General features: G+C 42.9%; 2 protein-coding genes across 4 annotated transcripts in view; one reads left to right on the top strand and one right to left on the bottom strand.

Annotated features, from left to right (window-relative positions):
• The window catches only part of LOC128265357 (interference hedgehog), a 31935-nt gene that overhangs the window by 6442 nt on the left and 5363 nt on the right, over positions 1-20130 (top strand). For all 3 annotated transcript variants that reach the window (XM_053001313.1, XM_053001310.1, XM_053001311.1), the window contains exons 3-5: positions 9419-9522; positions 14677-15928; positions 15985-16156. In XM_053001313.1, coding sequence (XP_052857273.1) covers positions 14693-15928; positions 15985-16156 — 1408 coding nt within the window. In that variant the 5' untranslated portion in view covers positions 9419-9522; positions 14677-14692. The remainder of the gene's footprint in view (positions 1-9418; positions 9523-14676; positions 15929-15984; positions 16157-20130) is intronic.
• On the bottom strand, positions 16529-19857 carry LOC128265358 (regulatory protein zeste). Its single transcript, XM_053001314.1, has 3 exons — positions 19106-19857; positions 17870-18465; positions 16529-17792 (listed from the first exon to the last, which is right to left on the bottom strand). Exons 1-3 carry the CDS (start codon positions 19501-19503, stop codon positions 16957-16959), a joined length of 1830 nt encoding a protein of 609 aa, XP_052857274.1. The 5' UTR covers positions 19504-19857; the 3' UTR covers positions 16529-16956.

Here is a 20130-nt window from a genome sequence, read left to right as displayed (position 1 = left end):
AGGTGATGACTTAAATGGGTTTTTCAAATAATAAACTGAGTACTTGTATGAACGTTTGAGACCTTCAAGACCTTGCATTAATTTTATTGAGTTCAAAGTGCTTCTATGGCATACACTTCACCTGCCAATTGAACAGGGTATCAAATTTGCTGCTGCGTGAGTAGAAAGCAAGCTTTTTGGGGGATGGAGAAGAGGGAGATCGCTCCCAGCTCTCAGCTTGGTATTTTCTTGTCTTTCTCTTGGTGGTTTTCTTTCATTTGATTTTTTTGAAAGTCTTGCACCGGTTTAGAGAAGTGATTAGCTAAAGAGCGAATATGTTGGCAAAATGTGTAACAGTAACTATGTAACGGTAACGATTCACATTGAACTCGAAGCATAACCTTTTGCACCCGTTTCGAAAGCCGTAGTTCAAACATCGATCAAAGTGAAGCCCCCGAGCTAATAATGTCGTTCGTCCCATGTCTCTTTTTCTCCCCACTTTCCTTAATTGGAGGATCAATTTGCTCACTCAATTGAAACGTAATGGGGTGGAGTGGGTGGTTGGTATGGGGTGTGGGGTGTGGGCTAATTTGGCATCTGCAATGTGCAATGAAGCGCGAACCATAAACCTCGTTCCCCAGCCATCTGGTTTTACCACCACAAGTTTTCCTCTACGCTCGCACGTTCATTCATGGCGATTGGAAAATGGTAGCCGTGTTTTAGAAGAGGTTAAAACGGATTTCATTCATAAACAGACGCCGCACAAAGTTCAAAATCTGGGGAAAAAGAGACGGGTAAATGGGTAGCGTCGCCCACGTAGGAAAAACCAAGAGGGGGTTTGTGTGGTTTTAAAATAGCTACCTGGTAACAAGAGCTAAAAAAGAGACAGAGACCGAGAAGCTGCATTCTTAACTGCTCTATTACGAACTATGTAAGACAGTGAAGATTGACTACGAAAACCTTTCGATGAGAGACACAGTATTTCAATTACGTTCTTTTTCGTGCTATTCAAAAACTTTCCTAAATTGGATTTCCACGACAGATAACTTGAAAGTATTTCGGGCTTTTTAAGTTTTATTTCATTTTTAAGAAATACGGTTTTGATATTATATCTGGGTGTTATATTTATCCAAGCTCTACTGTAGTTAAAGAGAAGAAAGGTAGGCGTTCGGACGAAGATGAAAAGGGGCTCCAAACAGTGGCTGCTGCATCCGCATTTGCATAAGGGCCAGACAGAGGGAGAGAGAAAGATGTAGATAGAGATAGGTAGATGAGCCACAGTCACGTTTGTCATTTTTTCTTTTTTTTTTTTTGTTTTTTTTCTGTTTTTGTTTGTGTCTGTTTCGAATTTTTGTAGTTTGTCCCTGGTCTTCGGTTCACCTTGAAGCGCATACCAAAGAAGAAGCAGAGGAAGCGGGTCCAGAGACCCAGGGCAACCTTTTCATCGATTGTGTCTCTGTTTCAATCCCCTGCCTCCTCCGCTGCTTTTTCTCTCTTCCCGTTTTGTTTCACTGGAAATCCGAACTGCATTCCAAAGCATCGCTTACCGCGATGATCATTGAGCATCAGAAGTCTCCAAAACCAAAACCAAAACCAAACCCAGGCCCAAACCCAAACCCAAACCCAAACCCGTACTCTTCCCCCACGCCCCCTTCCCCCCGCTAATTGTTTCCGACTTTTGGCTAGACGACCCCTCTTCTTTCAAGGGCAGAAGAATCAGTTTTTGTTGGAAGGGGATTTGCGGACAGATTCCTTCTGGCAAAATAAAGATCCATTTCCGGACTAAGGAACCCGAAGAAGAATTCGATTAATTAAAAGGCAGATTCGGAGAACCATTAATTATGGTTGATCCTTTAAATGCTTCCCTAAATAGAATTAAATACACAAATACGACAATTTTTATTTCTGAAACTATTCATTATTGAAAATTAAAGGTTACACAAATGGTTGCTTGACGAAAATGATAGCAATAAAAAAAGTTTCAAAATCCTTTCGAATTTTTTCAGACTTTTAATGCAGAAGAAGTAATTAATAACCAAATTTTGAAGCGCTAAATAATAACTGTGTACTTAAACAAAAATGTTTATCAATGCTTCCCCTTATAAATCAAAACAAATAAAACAAGCAATGTTTAAAGATATCACAGCGATAGCCATTAATAAATATGATATAGCCAAACAAATAATAAAATATAAATAAAAAGGTAGCGAAATTGATACAAGGATCCCATTGTATAAACCCCATATAGGATTTCCGGGCTTTATATCCCTGGGGAAATGAACGAGTTAAAGGCCGTTACCACCCGAAAAATGCGGACCATTCAATGAACCCTGACAAATGAGAATTTTTGTTTGTACTTCAAATTTCTATTTCTTTTCGTATGTTTGATTATTTTTTTTTTGTTTGGGCTTTTGTTGTTACGTGATATAAACTTTGTTGTCCATTGATTCCGGGGCTCTGATAAGAAATTCCTAGGACCCTTAGGTTTATTTGGGGAGTGGAAAACCGGGAAGGGGGCCTTAAAACAGACACACACACGTACGTCCGGGCGAGTAAATAAGCGAAACAAATAAAAACAAAAATTAAATTGGGTTTATTGCATTTCATGTGAAAAGCAAACCGAAAAGAAGAAGCTGAAAATGAAAATGAAACCGAAAACTATCCATAGTGTATGTGTGTTCCCTTGTACCCCCAAGTAGTTCCTCTTTTCGGAATCATTCGTCAAATCAAATGCGTTCAACAATGTTCAATCATTTAATCAAGCAGCTAGGCCACAAATTTGGGGCAAAACCCCTTTTTTTAATACCCCGTTTACGCACCACTAAGCTGCGTTTGCGCTCCATGTTTCTCGTTTTGTTTCAATTAAACGCCAAAATGCCAATTAATTAAAAGCCCATAACGGTAGGAGGCCCACTGAAAAGACTGGCAAGTCCCCACACAACCGACGCCACTGCTGGTTGATCTAAATTACAAATTTGTCGTACCCGAAAATAGATAATATGATCTAATAAAACTGAAAGAGCAGTCGCACGACAATAAAAAGAAGAGCTACACAAAGGCGGGGCCGCCTCAGGTGAGAGGGGGGGGTATGAAAGGGGGAGTTACAAAAAAGGTAGGGGGTGCGAATAGCACCAAAAAAAAAAATCCAAACTCAAATGTATCACATGTTAGTTCTACATTGTAGAATTCACATTTTATTTGCTCTCTTCCCATCAATTTCGTAGCTCTCCTCTTCTTCCGTTCCTCTTTGCTCTCTCTTTCTGCTCCCCCACTTTCTGCCATGCCCATGCTTATTTCTGTCTGCCACGCCCCATTGCGCCTACGTGTCTGAATTTCTGCATCAATTGCATTTTTCATGGGAAACCAACTTGAGACGTAAAGGAAATCTTCACTTCTTTATGCCATTGCATTTCGTCTTTTATGAACCGATCCATCTTATGCTTGTACTATCTTGAAGGCAGGAAAATTCTGAAAATCGTAGTCACTTAAAGTCGACCGCCTAAGTGTCAGATGGACAGTAAATATCGCTTAAGGGAAGCAAATCTTTTTTAAAATAGCTTGAGTTCAGCTAGCCTCTAATCATTGTTCCTTAAATACTACATTTACGTAATCACCAAAAAAGTGTATTTTAATTCAAACTACATTACTTTGTTGCCCTCCCCAAATCATAATTACCCATTAACCCCTGTTATTTAATGTAATGCCTTTTGCTTTATGGTTATTTATGTGACAAAACACAGCAAAAACAAACAAATAACGACAACGACGCGTGCCTAATTGCATAATTAATTTGCATCTCTTCTTTCTGGCTTTGTTGATGATTGCACGTTTTGTTTATTTTTGGCCCAGACCAACTGACTTATTTTGATCTCTCAGTTTACTTTGCCAACATCAATTTTCGACTGGCCATCATCGATGACGAAATCGCCGCCTGAAAAGCTTGGATTTCAGTCGCCAATATATTTCGCTACGTCTCCCAAAGCAAAAAGTGTGCAAAAACTCGATCCTCGCGAAATTTATGGTATGAAATTGTAAGCCGACACCGCTGCACGTTCCTTTTTTTTCCAATTGAGTGAGTGGGCAGATTCAGAATTTGCTACTATTAAAATGATTATATACACTTTTAATATTGTACGCGAAAACTTTATGATGATTTATGATTTTATTTTCGCTATTTTGTAAATTACATGGCGTTATAAAATTTAAATCTACAATATTATTCTGTTTATCCTAAAATTCATTGAAATCATGTTGAAAATGTATATTCTTATCCAGAAACATAGTAAAAGTATACTTAAAATAGAGAGGTTTAGTGGCACCATTGAATACATTTTGTAAAAGTTATAAACTTGATTTATTAACTGTTTCTTTAATCAAACTAAAGAACAGGGCATTTACTTAACACTGAATTCCTACGAAAGTTGACTGGCTTCTTCCCTTTGAAATGAATCGCGTGCCTTACAGAGAACCCCACCAAATGCCACTCCCAATATATTTCAATATTGCTCGTATCAAATTTTATGCGTGATGTTTATTTCTTTAAATTTTTTTGGTAATTTTATTCTCGATTTTCGCTGTTGTTGCCTTGTTCTTTTGACACCGACTATTTATGCATAATTAAAATTAATGAACATATTAAAGGGCCTTTTTGGGAAGAGGGAGGTGGGGCAAAGAGGGGAAGGCCAACAATGGGAAGTGGTGACCATTGTTTAGCCCGCAGGTAATCGAAGAAGTTGGCGCGCGTTTTAAATTACCTCAGACAGAAAAGAAGAACAAAGCTACAAAAAAAGTGGGGTGAAAATTGTGACGCAAATTTAAACGTCCAAGACAGAAGAAGAGGAAGCACACTTAAGTCGACCCAACCCAATGTTTAAATTATTTTCCGAAACTTGTACTCTTTACTGTCTTTCTTCAACTCTTAACAAAATTCTTTGCATATCATTTGCAGTATTTGTATAATTTTTTTGTGTAAATTATCAAAAAAAATTAAAACGTCATAGTTAAATTTATCTTTAAATATGGAAGAAGAAGGTTGCCTTTAAGTTAAATGAACGCATGCAGCCATAACTTAAAATAATATTGTAATTTGGCCTTTTTATCATCAACATATTTAATACTTTCAATTAAAAACCCCTTGACAATCCCAGTTCCAATTCCCCCCACTCCAAAACCCCCAAATCCAATTTGCTGACGATCACTGTGCTCGGAAAAGCGAGAGGAAAATTGAAAAGGCAGCCAAATGTGGGCCAATTTGGATGCCACCCGGCTAGTGGCAAAATGAAAATGGAAAACGAATAGGAAAAGCGGCGACTTTTGTGGCCGCCTGCCAACCCAGCAGCAAAAACAAAAACAACGTCAGAGTACGATCAAAAATTACCATGAGTAAAAGAGAGGGAAGCCCAAGGTGTGCTGCTGCCTTGTTTTTTTTTTTTTTTTGTTGGTTTTTAATATTTTCTTTTATATTTTTGTTTTTGTCTGCCTGGGCGTTTTTGTCGTGCGAAAAAAGAGATAATAATTTTTTATACGTTTGCCCCACATGCGAGAGTCTTGCATTTCCTGTTTGCTGCCAAATTAGTTGATATTTTCCCGTTGATGAATTTCATATTAATTTGCGCAATTTGCCAGAGTTTATGTGGGCAGAGAAGCTTAAGAGACTCATTAGTTTAAGGAAAATTTTTGTGGGGAGGCTGGGAAAGCGGTGGAAATGCGGGGAAATCTAATCATTGACCATTAGGGCGCCCACATGTACCTCAACCTCGTTGAAAAGCGGTTCGAAAAACAGACTCAAAAGGTTGAAAATTATAAATACACGTCAGAAAGTCAGTTTGGAAAAACAACACGCACTATTTACCAGATATATTAACACCAGCTCAATGTATTATTATTAATTAATACTCTTACTTAAAATAAAACTTTTAATGCCATTAACTATTCTAAAATAGTTACCAAAATCCGACTTTGTGTTCACATAAAATTTATCTTGCTCGAATTATAATTATAAATGCAGATATACTTGCCATATTAATGTGAAAATTCGAATGTTATATTTGTATTTGGTTGATATATTTCTGCCATTGTATACTGTATAGAGTAGAGTGCTACGAAAAGAGAGGGCCAGATCGTTTGGTTACCTCGGATGCCGGCATTTTAGCCTGGCTGCAGGGCGACATGGAAATAGAGGTGGAAAAGCCCCAAAACAAAATATCTTAATGACGGGGCAGGAATTTCCCGAGGGGCGTGGGACAGCTGACGAATGTTTATGATAAATGGCTCGACAAGCTTGTTAGGTGGAAAACCAGAAGACCAAAAGACCAGAAGACTGGCAGAATTCCCCAACCCCATCCCTCGAAATGCAGACAGGAGGATTGCGCAAAAGCCAAGAAACGAAACGCAAATTGAAATTCCAAGATCAGAATCGAGAGGAACCAGAAAAGAGACAACAAATTATGGCAACGCACCACCAGGAAAACAAAAGCAAAGAGTGAGACGGCGCAAAAAATTTAATGCAATGAAAATCAAATAAATTGCAATGAAAAAGCCAGGCCCCAACAACAAAAGCAACACCAAAAACAACAATGACAAAGATAGCAATCACTAAACATGGTGGGCCATAAAAAAAAAAATAAAAACAACGAGGGCAGCCCAAGACAAGTATTTGAAAAATTTATAATAGGCATGCAAATGAGGGAGATCGCGGGACTTTCGGGGGCCAATCGAAAATGGATAAGACTTGCCATGAGCCAAAAAAGCAGGAAAGGAAAACAAGGAATGCAGATCACAGAATGTAAGAAAGAGAGAGACAGAGAGAGAGAGAGAGAGAGGGAGAGAGGGAGAAAGATTGCAAATTGAACGATATTCAAAACTGGACTCGAGCCACCCATCCAAACCCCTTGAAAACCACTGTTCCCCCCCTCCGTGATCCCAAAGCACAGACTTCCCCCTCAAATCGGGCAACGCATAAATTTTGAAGCATGCTCTGCAAGCATGCTTTGAAGCATGATACCCTGTTTAAGTAAAGGAATGGAAGAAATGTGCGAATTATATTTTCTTTTAAGAAAGATTTTATTCAGACTAAAAACAACATTAAATTAATAGATGTTTAGGCACTGTCTATAAATGATCTTGGTTGAATACCGATAAGATCTATCTTACACAAAGAAAAAGGGTTCAAATAAAATTTAAATAAACATTTTATTTAGGGTATTTGACAATTCGCCACTCAAATGCACTCCTCCTCATTTCTGACTGTCGTTTCTTATTTTTATATGAGTCTCCTTTCTGCATTTTGCATTTGGCAGAATGGCGCGTATTGCTGTGAAATGTGAATGTGGACGTAAATTTAAATGGGAATGTGGATGTCGATGGCTTTCACCCGTGGAATGCGAGCAGCGGGAAAATTGGCTCAAATGTCGTTAGCTGGAGGGCGGCTGATAATAATAACAAGAAATGTGCAAAAGGGAAAGAAAAGGCAGCCGGAGAAAATGCACATTAATTGTGGCAAAAGTAAGAGGCGGCAGCAGTTGCACATCTGCGAGATACTCGAAATGCCGGTGTCAAGTAAAAAAGCTTCGCTGTCACTTATTTTGTTGCAGTGGCACCTATTTCCAATTCGCTGACCGACAAACAGACCCAAAAGTGAGTCATCAGCAGCCGCGACAACGGCAACATGCGACTACCCCGCAACAACATGTTGCTGTCGTGCTGAAATGCTGCCAATTCTGCAAAAAGCCGTTGAGAAATATGATATTCTGCCTCTGTACAATGAACATTTAGCACCAACAAAGGACACAGAATGCAAAATCTACATAAGTGAAGATAGTTTCTAAATTGTAGGAAATTTTTTGGAAATATGGAAAGGAAACTCCATAACTTAACCCATCTGATCCAAAAAAAAAAAAAACTGTACTTTTAAATCCCAAATTTAGTACAACTCTTAAAGTTTGTGTTTGTCTAGATTTTTACTTAACTTAGAAACGTCACATATCGAATTAAAATATGATTTTAATGGCAATCTGGATTTCGTTCTGTGTATTTGCCATTTGTCGAATTCTTTTAAATGTATCTAAGTTTGAAAGTGGTTATTCAAATATTTAAATTTACTAGCCTTTATTAAGTCATCATTATGAATTTTGAGCGATAAAGTTATTAATTTAAAGGCAATCATTTCGTTGAATTGACTTAAGTTGGCGCACATAAAATTCCAAATTTATTTATCACGACTAAAACTTGATTCTATTTGCTGCCATTATCGCCTCATGATGACTGACAAGCGCCATTAAAGTTATGAAATTATTTACAAAGAAATCGAGGGATCGCCACCTAAAGACCTGCCGTAATATTCCCCAATAGATCTGCAATGGCATTCCAAGTTTATTTCCCTGTTTTTGTGTCTGTTTTCGTCGTTAATTTCTCACTTGGCTTTTTGAAAATTGGAAAATATTTATGAAAAATGACAACTGTCACTCACAAATACACACAAAAGACGCTTTTTGGGGTGGCGCTCGTTTTATTTTATTGTTGTTCTCTTTCACATTTTTTTGTTTTTAACTTTTTGTTTTTTGAGGCTCTGTTCGACTTGGCGACTTTTCAAAAATTCTAGAAAAATTATGGCCCAACAACTGTGTGTGTGGGTGGGTGGGCGAAGTTCCAGAGAATAGAAAGAGAATCGCATAAATTAATTAAAAGTATTGGATGGAAATCGAAAGACCTCTCCCCCTCTCGCGCTCCTCTAGTTATTATTTATGTGCTTTTTGGCATAATTTTTAGCCACTCGCTTGGAAATTTGTATTTTCGGGATATTTATGACATTTGTTCGTTAGGGAATTTCTGTGTTCACAGTCGCAGTCTTAGTTTTATGTCTTTTTAAATGGACAGGCAAACACTAAAGGGGAGTTTTCGGTTTAGCCCCAGGTACAAGGGGTATTCGGTAGAGAGAATTAGTTTAATGGCGTGCGATTAAATTGGTCCGATTTTTTTTTGTAGGTGATATAAATAAAGGTTTAGTCAAAGAATTTTTAAAACTGTTTGTAAATATTAAATATTGACACCTAGCAGTTTTTAAGTTGAGAAGTTTAATAGGCCTTGTTTACTTTAAGATATAAAGTTTCTGAGTAAAATAGGAAACAAGTTGTTCGATATCTACCTAATCTACCTATCAGAAAATTGATTATTTCGATTTCCCTAAAAATATTGTTCCCAAAGTTACTGAGTAGCCCCAATCTCTTCTGGTGTCATTCACACACACGTGTCAGCTCTTTTTTTACCCATCCACTCTCCCAGTTTTGTGGTTTATTTATAGGCTTCGCATTTATTTGCCTGTCGCCGAGCTTTTTTGTGCCACTTTAGGCCTCAATTATTTTGAAATTCATTAAAAGTGTCGTCTATTTTCAATATTTATGTATACCCCTAACTTTGGATTCGTTTTCTACCTTATTTACAGTTGACAGCGGCAGAATGCAACTCTAAGGAAAATATCTGACTGGAAAGAGACAGGAATAAAACAGAAGAGACGGAAGGATCACCGAGTGACAACGAATACAAAAGGTAACTAAACTGCTAATCTTAATCCTGACCGCGCGGCGCCCACGCAACATAACAGAAGAATACAAAATATGATCGCATCCCCAGTTTTTCCCCTGATCCCCAAACTTCAGTTAGTGGGCGTGCAGCTTCGATTCCGCACCCATATAACCATAGCCCTGACTCCAGTTCCGAACTGAATACTGACTTTTCGTTCTGGCTCCTAGCCCATACAAATCGTTATTTGGGCCCACGCACTCTCTAAAAAAAATATATTGGCTTGAGACCATAAGGAGGTTGTGAGAGGGGTTGTCTTCTCATCCCATTCCTTACCATCCCATACCATTTCATTTCATTCCAGAATTGCAACAGAAACAGGTGGGGCAAACCCATCCAGCTTCTTCATCATCAAGAAAAAGATAATCACGGTATACTGGATAATCGTCATTATGATGATCATCTTCCTTACAGTCGCAGTAGAAAATCCTGTTGGCTGTCGGTGGAATGCAGATTTCGAACTCGTTTACATGCGAGTTTCTTCACTTTCTGCGCCACCGCCCTGGCGCTTAAACTGCCCTCCAAAAATGTCATGCACTGAGCGAAAATATTTTCTTAATTGTTCTTAACTATTAATATAAATTCTGAATAACAATTTTTTTAATTTCACTTCGAGATGCGAGTTTTATGCTTGAGACTTATAAGCTCTACGTTGGGCGCCACTTGTTTATGTAACAGGAAGGGCTAAAAGGCCCCACGTTGGGCGCCACAGCGCTCCTGTTGCATGGGCTCTGGGTGGGTATTGGTATGGGTGTGTGTGTGTGTGTAACTTGGCATCTTGTTTTTGGGCTCCGGTTCCGGTCGCGCTCAAAAGAAGATTTCAGCTGCTGCTTCTTCTTCTCCGGCTGGCAAAACAGGTTCCATTGCTGAAGAATTTCGCCGATATCTTCCGGCTGTGTGTGTGTGTGTGTGTGTGCGGACAGTGAAGACCCTCAACAGTGGACAGTCTTCTGAAGGAGATGACTATTACAAAAATGTAATAATAAGCAGGCTTTAAATTGTATTAATGTCATGACTTGTGAATTTAATAAGCTTTATAATAATATGGCCCTCTTTTCCATAGCGAAATATAGTTTAAAATTCAACAACGATAATTTAACGTTAATTACTCGTTAAGGTTACCATCGTGAAGATGGCTTTTAAGGGTGACACTGCAAAAACCACTGTTCCAAAAAAGTAGACCATAATTTTCTCTCGCGGAATTTAATAACCCGAGATGGGTCTGCCTTAATCATCTGCCACTGTGATTGGGGGTTTTGTAGTTCGTGATTTTTCTATTGCTCCTTTTCTGCCAGCAACTGTTGCTGATGATCGCAATGATGATGATGATGAACTGGCTCTCAGGTTTTATTGAACCCAGCGTATAAGCAACCGCAAAACAACGACAACTTGTAGCAGGTGTTAGTGTTTTACAAGCTGTTAACTGCCGCTGCTAATGGCCAAAAGCAGTACGGGATCAGGGGATTCGAGAAAGGGGTTAGGCAAAGGGGGATCTCTTATGACAACAGCAATTCATATGGATAAATTCAACCACCATTGTGGATGTTGCTTCGTTACGCCTCGCACTCATTTAATGAACTTACACACGGTCCGGGCTCTAGAGGCCTGAGATCTCGAGACCTGAGACCTAAGACCAGAGACCTTCTTTAAGATATGGTTGCCCTCCTCTCTTCCGCTATTCAATTCAATTGTCTCAAACACTGGTCGCCACGCCTATCCCATCGCTGAATGGCTTTTCTAACAGTTTTATGCTAATTTCTGACAGGCCAACAGACAGCCACTAGATGGTACACAACGAAAAAAAAATATACCCCATTGGTATTCATAAATGTCTCATATTACAAAGCCTAACAAGCAGCAAAAGACTTAATCAAGATCGTTGATTTTTGGAAGAGCAAACATCTTGTAACTCAAAATCTATGTTTAAACCGCTTGCCATTAATATAAGTACCTCAAAATGCTTTAGGTCATTAGTTAAAGGAAAAAACGTGACCTTCCAATGGTGATAAATCCATAAATCATTTGAGCAAAGGTAAACAGAACCCCCGTTTCTCAGTGTATCTGTCTGGTGATAGTTTTTTATGACAAAGACGACGTCGCTCAACATATTTATTTGCCATTTATTAATGCTTTTTAATTTGGCATCCCGCTTTGATTAATAACCCCTCTTAGTCGCGCCTTGTGATGTCCGTGAATAGATCGCCAAATGAGTCAACAAAAGGAGACTGTCGTTGTCCGTGGCTAATCAAATTAACTTCTGGCCCGAAAACAAACAACCAATTAATTGTGGTGCCAACAGCTGCAACAACAGCAACATCAGCAGCAACAGCAGCAGCAACAACAGCAGCAACCATAAACAGCGATCCAAGATCATTGGCCATATTTGGTTGGATGGTGAATAATGCACGGCAGCAACATCTGCTTGCAACTGTTGCTTGTGGCGACCGGCAAGTAGCAACTAGCAACATGTTGCTGCCGTTTCATAATCTCACTCCTTATGATTGTTCAAACACAGTGTTCTTTTTGTGACCACAAACAATCGCTTAATTGTGCAAGCACATGTGTTTCGACTTGCTATTTTCACAGCAGCAACAGCAAGTGCCCAGCAGCAACATGTTGCCCATTAACAGCCAACTAATAGGTGTTTATTGCTAGTTGCAAGTCCGTGGCCAACACAAATTGCATGTTGTCAATGAATGGCAATCAATGTTTGATTATAGCTAAAAATAGTTAACACACAGCAGCAACATGTTGCCAGACGAGCAACAATAGTTGTCTTGTTAAGGTCTAGCAATTTAAATAAAATACCTAGAGCAATTTTCCCCACAATGGTTGACAGTTTACTGTGTTGGCTATTTTTTGTGTAGATAAGGTGGTTTGGTAAACAAGTAAATAGTTGTTTAAATATTTCATTGTGACTTACGCAATCCTGAGACTATTTTATATGTATCAGCTTACCTTTAAAATCGAGTGCAATTAAACAGGTGCAACAGCAACAGCAGCTTATTACTCTTCAAATTAGCAGCAATTTCAAGTGGTAATTGGTGTCTTAAGCTGGAAAAAAGATTTAAATTGACGTTGCATTATTATTAAAATCCCTTCACTGTCTCAAAAATTGCATTTAATTCGCCCAGTTTGAATGGCAAACTTCTGACTGAAGATCTCTAAATTGTGCACAGCAAAAAAAAAACGAGCTCAATATTCATTTGATATTTGTTTGATAACGTTATGATATTATGTTAATAATATTTCATAGCACCACATTTGGTATGGCAAACATTTAATTTTGATAGCTCTGTTTTATACCTTTTTCTTTCTGTGTGGGCTAATGCAGCGCATCTGTCCCAGACGTATTCTTTCTGCTGGTTTGTTGACTCTTTTTCCACTTTTTGATATGGATTCTTGCAGCGCTTCCCATTCATTTCCTCTGCTTTAGCTTTCAGTCTTTGTGGGTTTTTTTAGCCTGTGTTGCTGTTGGCCCAGGAATGCGCATTAATTTTCAACACACGCAACCAGCAACTAGCAACATCGACGGCAGCAGCAGCACCAGCAGCACCAGCAGCAACAGCAACAGCAACAAGTGAATGCGGATTGCTGAAGGGGCAGGCACAGAAACCTGCGTCAATTTCGCGCTTTACTTTTGTTGTCAGATGTTTTAAATCAGCGTCGAGCTGGTTTTTGACTCCGCGTTGCAGTTGCTGTTGTGTGTTGCTCTTGTGTAGGCAGTCCGGTTTGCTCCTTGGGTTAACAAGTGGCCACCACCAGCAGCCACATCTGCAACAGCAACAGCAACAGCAACAGCAGGAGCACAACGGCAACATGGGCAGCTGCACGCGCCTTTCGGACCAATAATGACTATCAAATGGGAGCCGCTTTGCGATTTATGTGCGTCAGGAGTTTCGCTGCAGGGACTTCTGCACAGAAAGAAAATTCTATACGAAAATATGATTTTTGACGTTGAAAATAGCTTTTTTTTTATATAAAAAATGTAAAGTATCTTAATGAATTTACTCTTAAAATAATAAGGCTTATAATCAGAGTGCGTAGCAGTGCCAAACAAAAACTTTTATGGGATTCGAACATGGTTCTTTGTACCTGGAGTAATTTTCAAAGTATTTCGCTCTATTCTTTTTAATATTAATTTAGATATATATATATATATATATACATGGTACATGTTAAAATATAACATATTTCCAGCTATATTTTTTATCTGTGTGATATTGAGAATTCGGGGGGCAGGAGGGGGAGTGGCCGGGGGGGCAGGACCGAGGTGGATGCCTAACGACTGGGCGGCCGTTTTCCTGGAATTCCGCGCGCGCTTTTGTGTTGTGGCATCGTTTAAATTTCAAATCGAGAGCCCCCAAACTGTCGCAGGCCAGACGCTCGTCCAACTCGTTCTGGATCCTCATCCCCATCTCCATCCTTCATGGCTTTCCCCCCCCCTTCCCTTTTTTTTTTTTTTTTTTTTTTTTTTTTTTTTTTTTTTTTTTTTTTTTTTTTGAAAAACAGGGCAGGGCAGCTCATAATAATGACACGCCATTAACAATCTGGGCCTGGAACGACGAGTCCTTCGGTCCGCGGAGCTGGGAGCTCCAGTTTAAATGGCACATTGCCTGGCCCGACTGCTTCCGTTGCCACGCCCCCTTTTGTGGCAGTTGGGGCGCAGTAGCCACAGCAAATGGAAAGGGAGCAGGTTGAAAGGTACAGTAGGGCCCAAGCCATTGTCGCATTCCGCGCATGTCAAATGGTCGGAGATCTCTCAAGAACCCAAATGGTGGATGGGGTAATAGAGTCATCTTGACTGTGTCGGGAATTCAACCGCTGGAACATCTTAAGATCAGAGATCTTGGGGTTATGTATTTAAAAACACTAAAATCCGTCTCTTATCTTAAAAAATCTAGGTATTGCTTTATCAGGAATTATACTAAGATTGTATAATCAAGAAAATCCGAAAAGGGTTATAATAATCCATCACTGTTTATAATTCTAAATGGATAAAAACAATATGTTATGAATGCTATTTACTTTTAACCAATAAATTTCAAAATAGATTTTGCTCAAAAACCTCTGAAAGTGTATTTCGTACTAGTTTCCTATAACTAATAATTTCCTTTTCAGACTTTGACCTAAAGTGATGGCTGGTACCAGACTGATTTTGGTTCTCCTTCTGGCCAGCAGTGTCAGCCATATCCACGCCAACGATGGCGGTGCTTCCTCGGCATCCGCACCTGCCACCTTGGGCATTTTCTTCGAGCGAGCGCCCGAATCCGCGGTGGCTCCCAAGGGGGACGAGGTGGTCTTCGAGTGCGAACTGAATCTCAAGCCGGATCGCCTGGAGTGGCGTTTCCGGCGCAGTGGCTCCCCCGAGCCGTACAGATACCTGAGGTCCTCGGCCGGTTACAATGTGACCAGTGGCAGTGATGACCGTGCCTGGCGCCTGCGGATCTATGTGAGTGCCCAAACGGCGGGCGACTACCAATGCGTGGCTTGGTACGGACCCGGGGCACTGGCCTCCACGCCCGCCCGCTTGGCCTTGGTCTCGATAGAATTGGACGGAGGAGGAACCACGGGAGCCATGGCACCCAGGGGTTCCATTCGCTGGAGCGTGGCGCCCAAGAACTGCCTGCTCATCCGCTGTGGCAGCGTCATCTCCAATCCGCCGGCCATTTGGAGCTTCTACAGGAACGGCAAGAAGCTGCCCCAATCGGAACTGCTTCCCGGGGCAGCTGGCGCTCTGGTTTTGGACACGGTGACCGCCAAAGATGCGGGCAACTATTCGTGTGTGGCCACCAATTCCATAACGGGCGATGAGCTGAGGCTACCCCAGACCATCGAGCTGAGGGTGGACTACACCGATAGAACGCCGCCGTACTTCCTGCAGCGACCGCCCACGGAGTACTCCGCTCGTCCGGGGGAGACCGTGGTGCTCGAGTGTCCTGGCGTGGGCTCCCCGAGGCCCGGGGTCATCTGGAGCAGTCCCAATGTGGCGGGTATCTACAACAACAGGAGCAAAATCCTGCCCTACGGCTTGCAGATCACCGATCTAAGGCCCGAGGACCAGGGATCCTACATCTGCATGCTGGACAATGGGATCGCACCACCCATCGATCACACCGTCAAGTTGAGTGTCCTGCAACGGCCAACGATCCTCAAGGGTCCTGCGGCCACGCTGACGAACGAGAGCAACTCCCTGCTGCTGGTCTGCTCCGCCACGGGGAATCCCCTGCCGGACATTTACTGGCTGATAAACGGGGAGGATGCCACCAAGGATCCGGAGGCCCAGGTGGACAACCGGAGTCTGCGGCTGTGGCACGTTCAAAAGCGGCATGCCGGCGTGGTCCAGTGCTTCGCGAAGAACATTTTGGGCGAGGTAAGTTCTTTGGCAGGCAGGCGATCGCAACACCCAGTAATCCCAATCCCCAACAGACCAGCGAGGGCAACATGCTGCGCGTGAATCCGCTGCAGATCACTGGCGAGGACGAGGAACCCCTCGGCGGAGTTCCCATGCGGCCAGTGCATGAGCCGAACGGTGGAATGGGCTCCTCGTCGACTCCATCCGGTGGCTCCAAAAACAAGGGCGGCCGCAGGAAGTACAAAGGTGAGTTTGCATCGGTTATAATGTTTTACTAATTGCAAGAGATGTAGAGAAATTGAATACACATACTGGTAAAATTACCAACATAAGGCGAGATCAGTTCAAGTAATTAATGCAATCAAAATTTAAATCTTTTAAACAAAACGCTACAAGAGAATGTTACTGCCATTGCATCAATATTTATCTGACATTTGATTATGATATGTGATGTGGAGCATATAAAACAACAATAGATTCAAAAGAGAAATTTAAAAAGCATAATGAATTAAGTAAGAAAAAATTAAGTATCAAGCTATCTTTAATATTATAGGTTTTATATTGTATGCCCTTTAATCAACATTTGAAATCCCTCGATTTTTCCCAAAAAAAAGGCAATTTTCGTGTAAGTTTTCATCGTGGATTTGTTGGCCACGCCCACTGTATTTTGCTGTGTTTTTCGTGTGTCAGTTTAATTGATTGATTGCGTTTTACAATAAGTGATGGCTTAGTCGGTAATCCTGGCCAGCGGTGGACTAAAGTCGCACCGATGTCCCCCGCCCCGCGACAACTAGAAAAAAAGAACCTAAAACAAAAAAAAATGTGTGTGTGTGTGTGTGTGTGTGTGAGTGTGGAAGTTGGGATGTGGGATTGGGAATTGGGGATGAGGGATAATGGATAAGGGATAAGGGATTCAGGATAGGATTGTAAGATGGTAGTTGTTTAGACCTAAGACTATAGAACTAAAAGCCCTCTGGGGTGAAGCGATCCATGTAGGCATCCGTGCGCTGCGGCTCCTCATCGGCATCGCTGATGTCCTCCAGATCTCATGAGTTGGAGCACTTGCGCAGCTGTTCCTCCTCCTTCTGCAGGATGCGGATCTTCATCTTGAGCTCCTCGACTCGCAGTCGATGCACCTCGCGCATGTACTTGAGCTCATCCTGCGCCTTGTTGAGCTCGATGCGCTTGGCCTCCGTGGCCAGCTGCTGCTCCTTGCAGCGCAGTTCGGCCTCGCGCACCTTGAAGTAGTTCATCCGCTCCTCGAAACTGTCCGCCGCCGCCGAGGATGTGCTGTTGTTGTTGGCCCCATTGCCTCCGCCGCCCAGGCTCGTGTTGTTGATGCTCACGGAGGAGGCCGTCGACGTGTTGACCGCCGCCGAGTTACCGGAAGCCGACGACGGGGTGGCCACCCCGGCCACTGGCACCGCCGTGGGCACCGTTGTGGCCGCCGTCACCGTCGGCAGGGCGCTGAACGTGAAGGTGGGCGTGGCGGCGGTCAGTTGCATCTTGACCGCCGCCGCAGCCGCCGCCGCCGCTGCCTGCTGTTGCTGCTGAACGGCCACGGCCGCCTGTTGCTGCTGCTGTTGCTGCTGCTGGTGATGCACTTGGACGGCGGCGGCCAGCTGCTGGTGCTGGGCCAGCTGCTGCTGGGCTAGCTGCTGGGCTTGGGCCTGTGCCTGCGCCTGAGCTTGAGCCTGCGCCTGGGCCTGAGCCTGAGCTTGAGCCTGGGCCTGAGCCTGCTGCTGCTGCTGCGCCTGGTACTGGGCCAGCGTGATCTGCTGCGGCTTGATCTCGCTGATGATCTGCTGGTTGTAGCCGCCGGCAGTGATGGTGGCCATCGGATGCTGCTGCGCCTGCGAGGGGATGGCATGGATCTGGGTGGCTGCAAAGATAAAGTGGGGTTAGCTAAGCTTAGCAAAGGGGAACCCTGTGACATGGTTCTCCCATCTCCCATCCTACCGGTGGCCTCTGTTGGATGCTTGATCTGCAGTATGATCTCCTCGCGCGGCCGCGTTGACTTGAAGTGCAGCAGATCGTTGAGGGTGAGCTTCTCCGCACTGATCTGGTCCACGTTGATCTGGTGGGTGTTGATCATGGTGGCATTGGCCGCCGCAGCCACCGCCACCGCCGCCGCGTTCACCTGCTGCATCTTCTGCATCTCGACGGCGGCGGACTGCACTTGGGCCTGAGCCTGAGCCTGAGCTTGAGCTTGAGCCTGGGCTTGAGCTTGAGCCTGAGCTTGGGCTTGAGCCTGGGCCTGGGCCTCCTGCTGCTGCTGCTGCTGCTGCTCCATGGGATCCTCGTCGATCTCGCTCACATCGTTCGCATCCATCTCGATCTCGTCGAAGGTGTCCGCCTGGGGATTGTGCTCGGAGGCATCGGGACTGATCTGGTACTCGGGCTCCACCTTGACGCCATCGTGCTGCTGGTGGAGCTGCTGCTGCTGCTGCTGGGACACCGCCGAGGCGACGGACACGGATATGGAGCTGATCTTGGCACTGCCAGAGCTGAGATTGGAGGAGCTGCCGTCTCTGTATGGATACTGCTTGCGGAGTCTGCGAAAGGAAATCAGGGAAAAATAATTAGTCAGTGGTTTAGCGATGTGTATTTTGGAGGGGTTGATTTCTTGGCCGGGAATTCCCTCTTCAGATAAGATAACATTGAGGATTGTTGTCAGGGCTGGTTTCTTTTATATAATCCCCAAAGAAACCAAAGAAAATTGCATTTTAATAGTAAAATTCATAGAGTCAGGGCATTAAACATGAAACTATGACAAATTTCGAAGCCCTATTTCCTATAAATGATTTTTAAACCAAGAAAGGCTTTTGCTTTACACATTTTAAGTGATTCCATTGATGGTATCCAAGTTCATTCCTGGTTTTTTAGATAAAACCCCTCTGGTTTAAACTGGCAACCAAGTTTCCATTGGATCTAAACTGAAACTAACTATTTATAGTGCAAAATCCCCCTTGAATAGTTTTTAAGCCAAGATACTAGTTTTGTTTTACGGAGTTTAGGCGGCTCCATTAATGGTATATACTAAGGACACCTATGTAGCAAAAGGTTTCAAAGTATTCCTAGTTAAATACATAGTTAAAAGGCTAAAACTGGGAACTGGCCAACATTACCATTAAGATGGTATCATACGGGGACTTGGCCCAAAAGCTGGAACCTAAAATGTCCATGATTGCCCACCTGGAGTTGAGCCAGAACTTCTGGATCTGCTTGATGTTCCGCATGGCGCTCACATGCGGATGCGAGTTGAAGTCCTTGACGATCTTGTCCCACGTTTCCCGGACGGAGTACTTGTTGCGCTGCTTCTTGCGGTGCTTGATGTCGATGACCTCCTCGTGCAAGTGGAACAGGGTATACAGCACCTCCTTTTCCTCGGAGGTGAAGCGCGGGGTGAGGGGCAGTTGGTTTTTGGCGGACGAACTGCCTCCGCCGTTGGTGACCACCACACCCCCGTTGGCATTTCCCGTGCCGCTTTGGCCGCCACTTGACCCATTGCCGCCTCCATCGGATCCAGCCCCGCCCCCACCGCCGCCGCCTCCGCCAACCCCTGCCCCGCCCCCATCGCCCTGCGCCGACATTTGAGTTTGTTTTGAGTTTTTCACTTGAGTTCTTGTTGCTGCTTCTTCCTTCGCGCTCTATACACTTATACACACACAGCCACAGCCACTACACTCGCGCACACACACAGACGCACCAGCGCGCGCGCCCGTGTGTTAGTGTGCGTCAGTGTGAGTCTTTTTTGTCGCCGTCCCGCTCTCTCACTTGCAGTCGACATACGGCCAACAAATCCGATATTGCACTTGATTCACTATTATTATTGCATATAGTTAGCCGATCTAGTTCATCCGATTAGCCGTAAGATAAGTAAATTAAAAATCACCAGAGCGCACACATTTTCACTCGACTACAACAACTAGAGGTGGGGAAACATCGATGTTGGCATCGATGTCATCGATGTTCCAAACATCGGTAATATAGTTGTTTGGCCAGCTTAAAACATATCGATTTTTTTCCATCTCTAAGTATTGAGTCATTTCATTTACTTCACATCAAAAATACCACTCCATTTTTTGCGCACTCTGTTATTTCCACTCCATTTCTGATCTTTTTACTCCAGTTCTTGGCCAGTGTCAACGCCATAAAAAATGCATTTTTTAACATAACACTGGGAAAAATATTGGCTTGGAGCATGCAAAAATATATAG

This window comes from Drosophila gunungcola, unplaced genomic scaffold (genome assembly GCF_025200985.1).
Source record: "Drosophila gunungcola strain Sukarami unplaced genomic scaffold, Dgunungcola_SK_2 000115F, whole genome shotgun sequence".
NCBI classification, from domain to species: domain Eukaryota; kingdom Metazoa; phylum Arthropoda; class Insecta; order Diptera; family Drosophilidae; genus Drosophila; species Drosophila gunungcola.
Note: the sequence above shows the minus strand (reverse complement) of the source record. Positions and strands in the feature narration are given on the sequence as shown.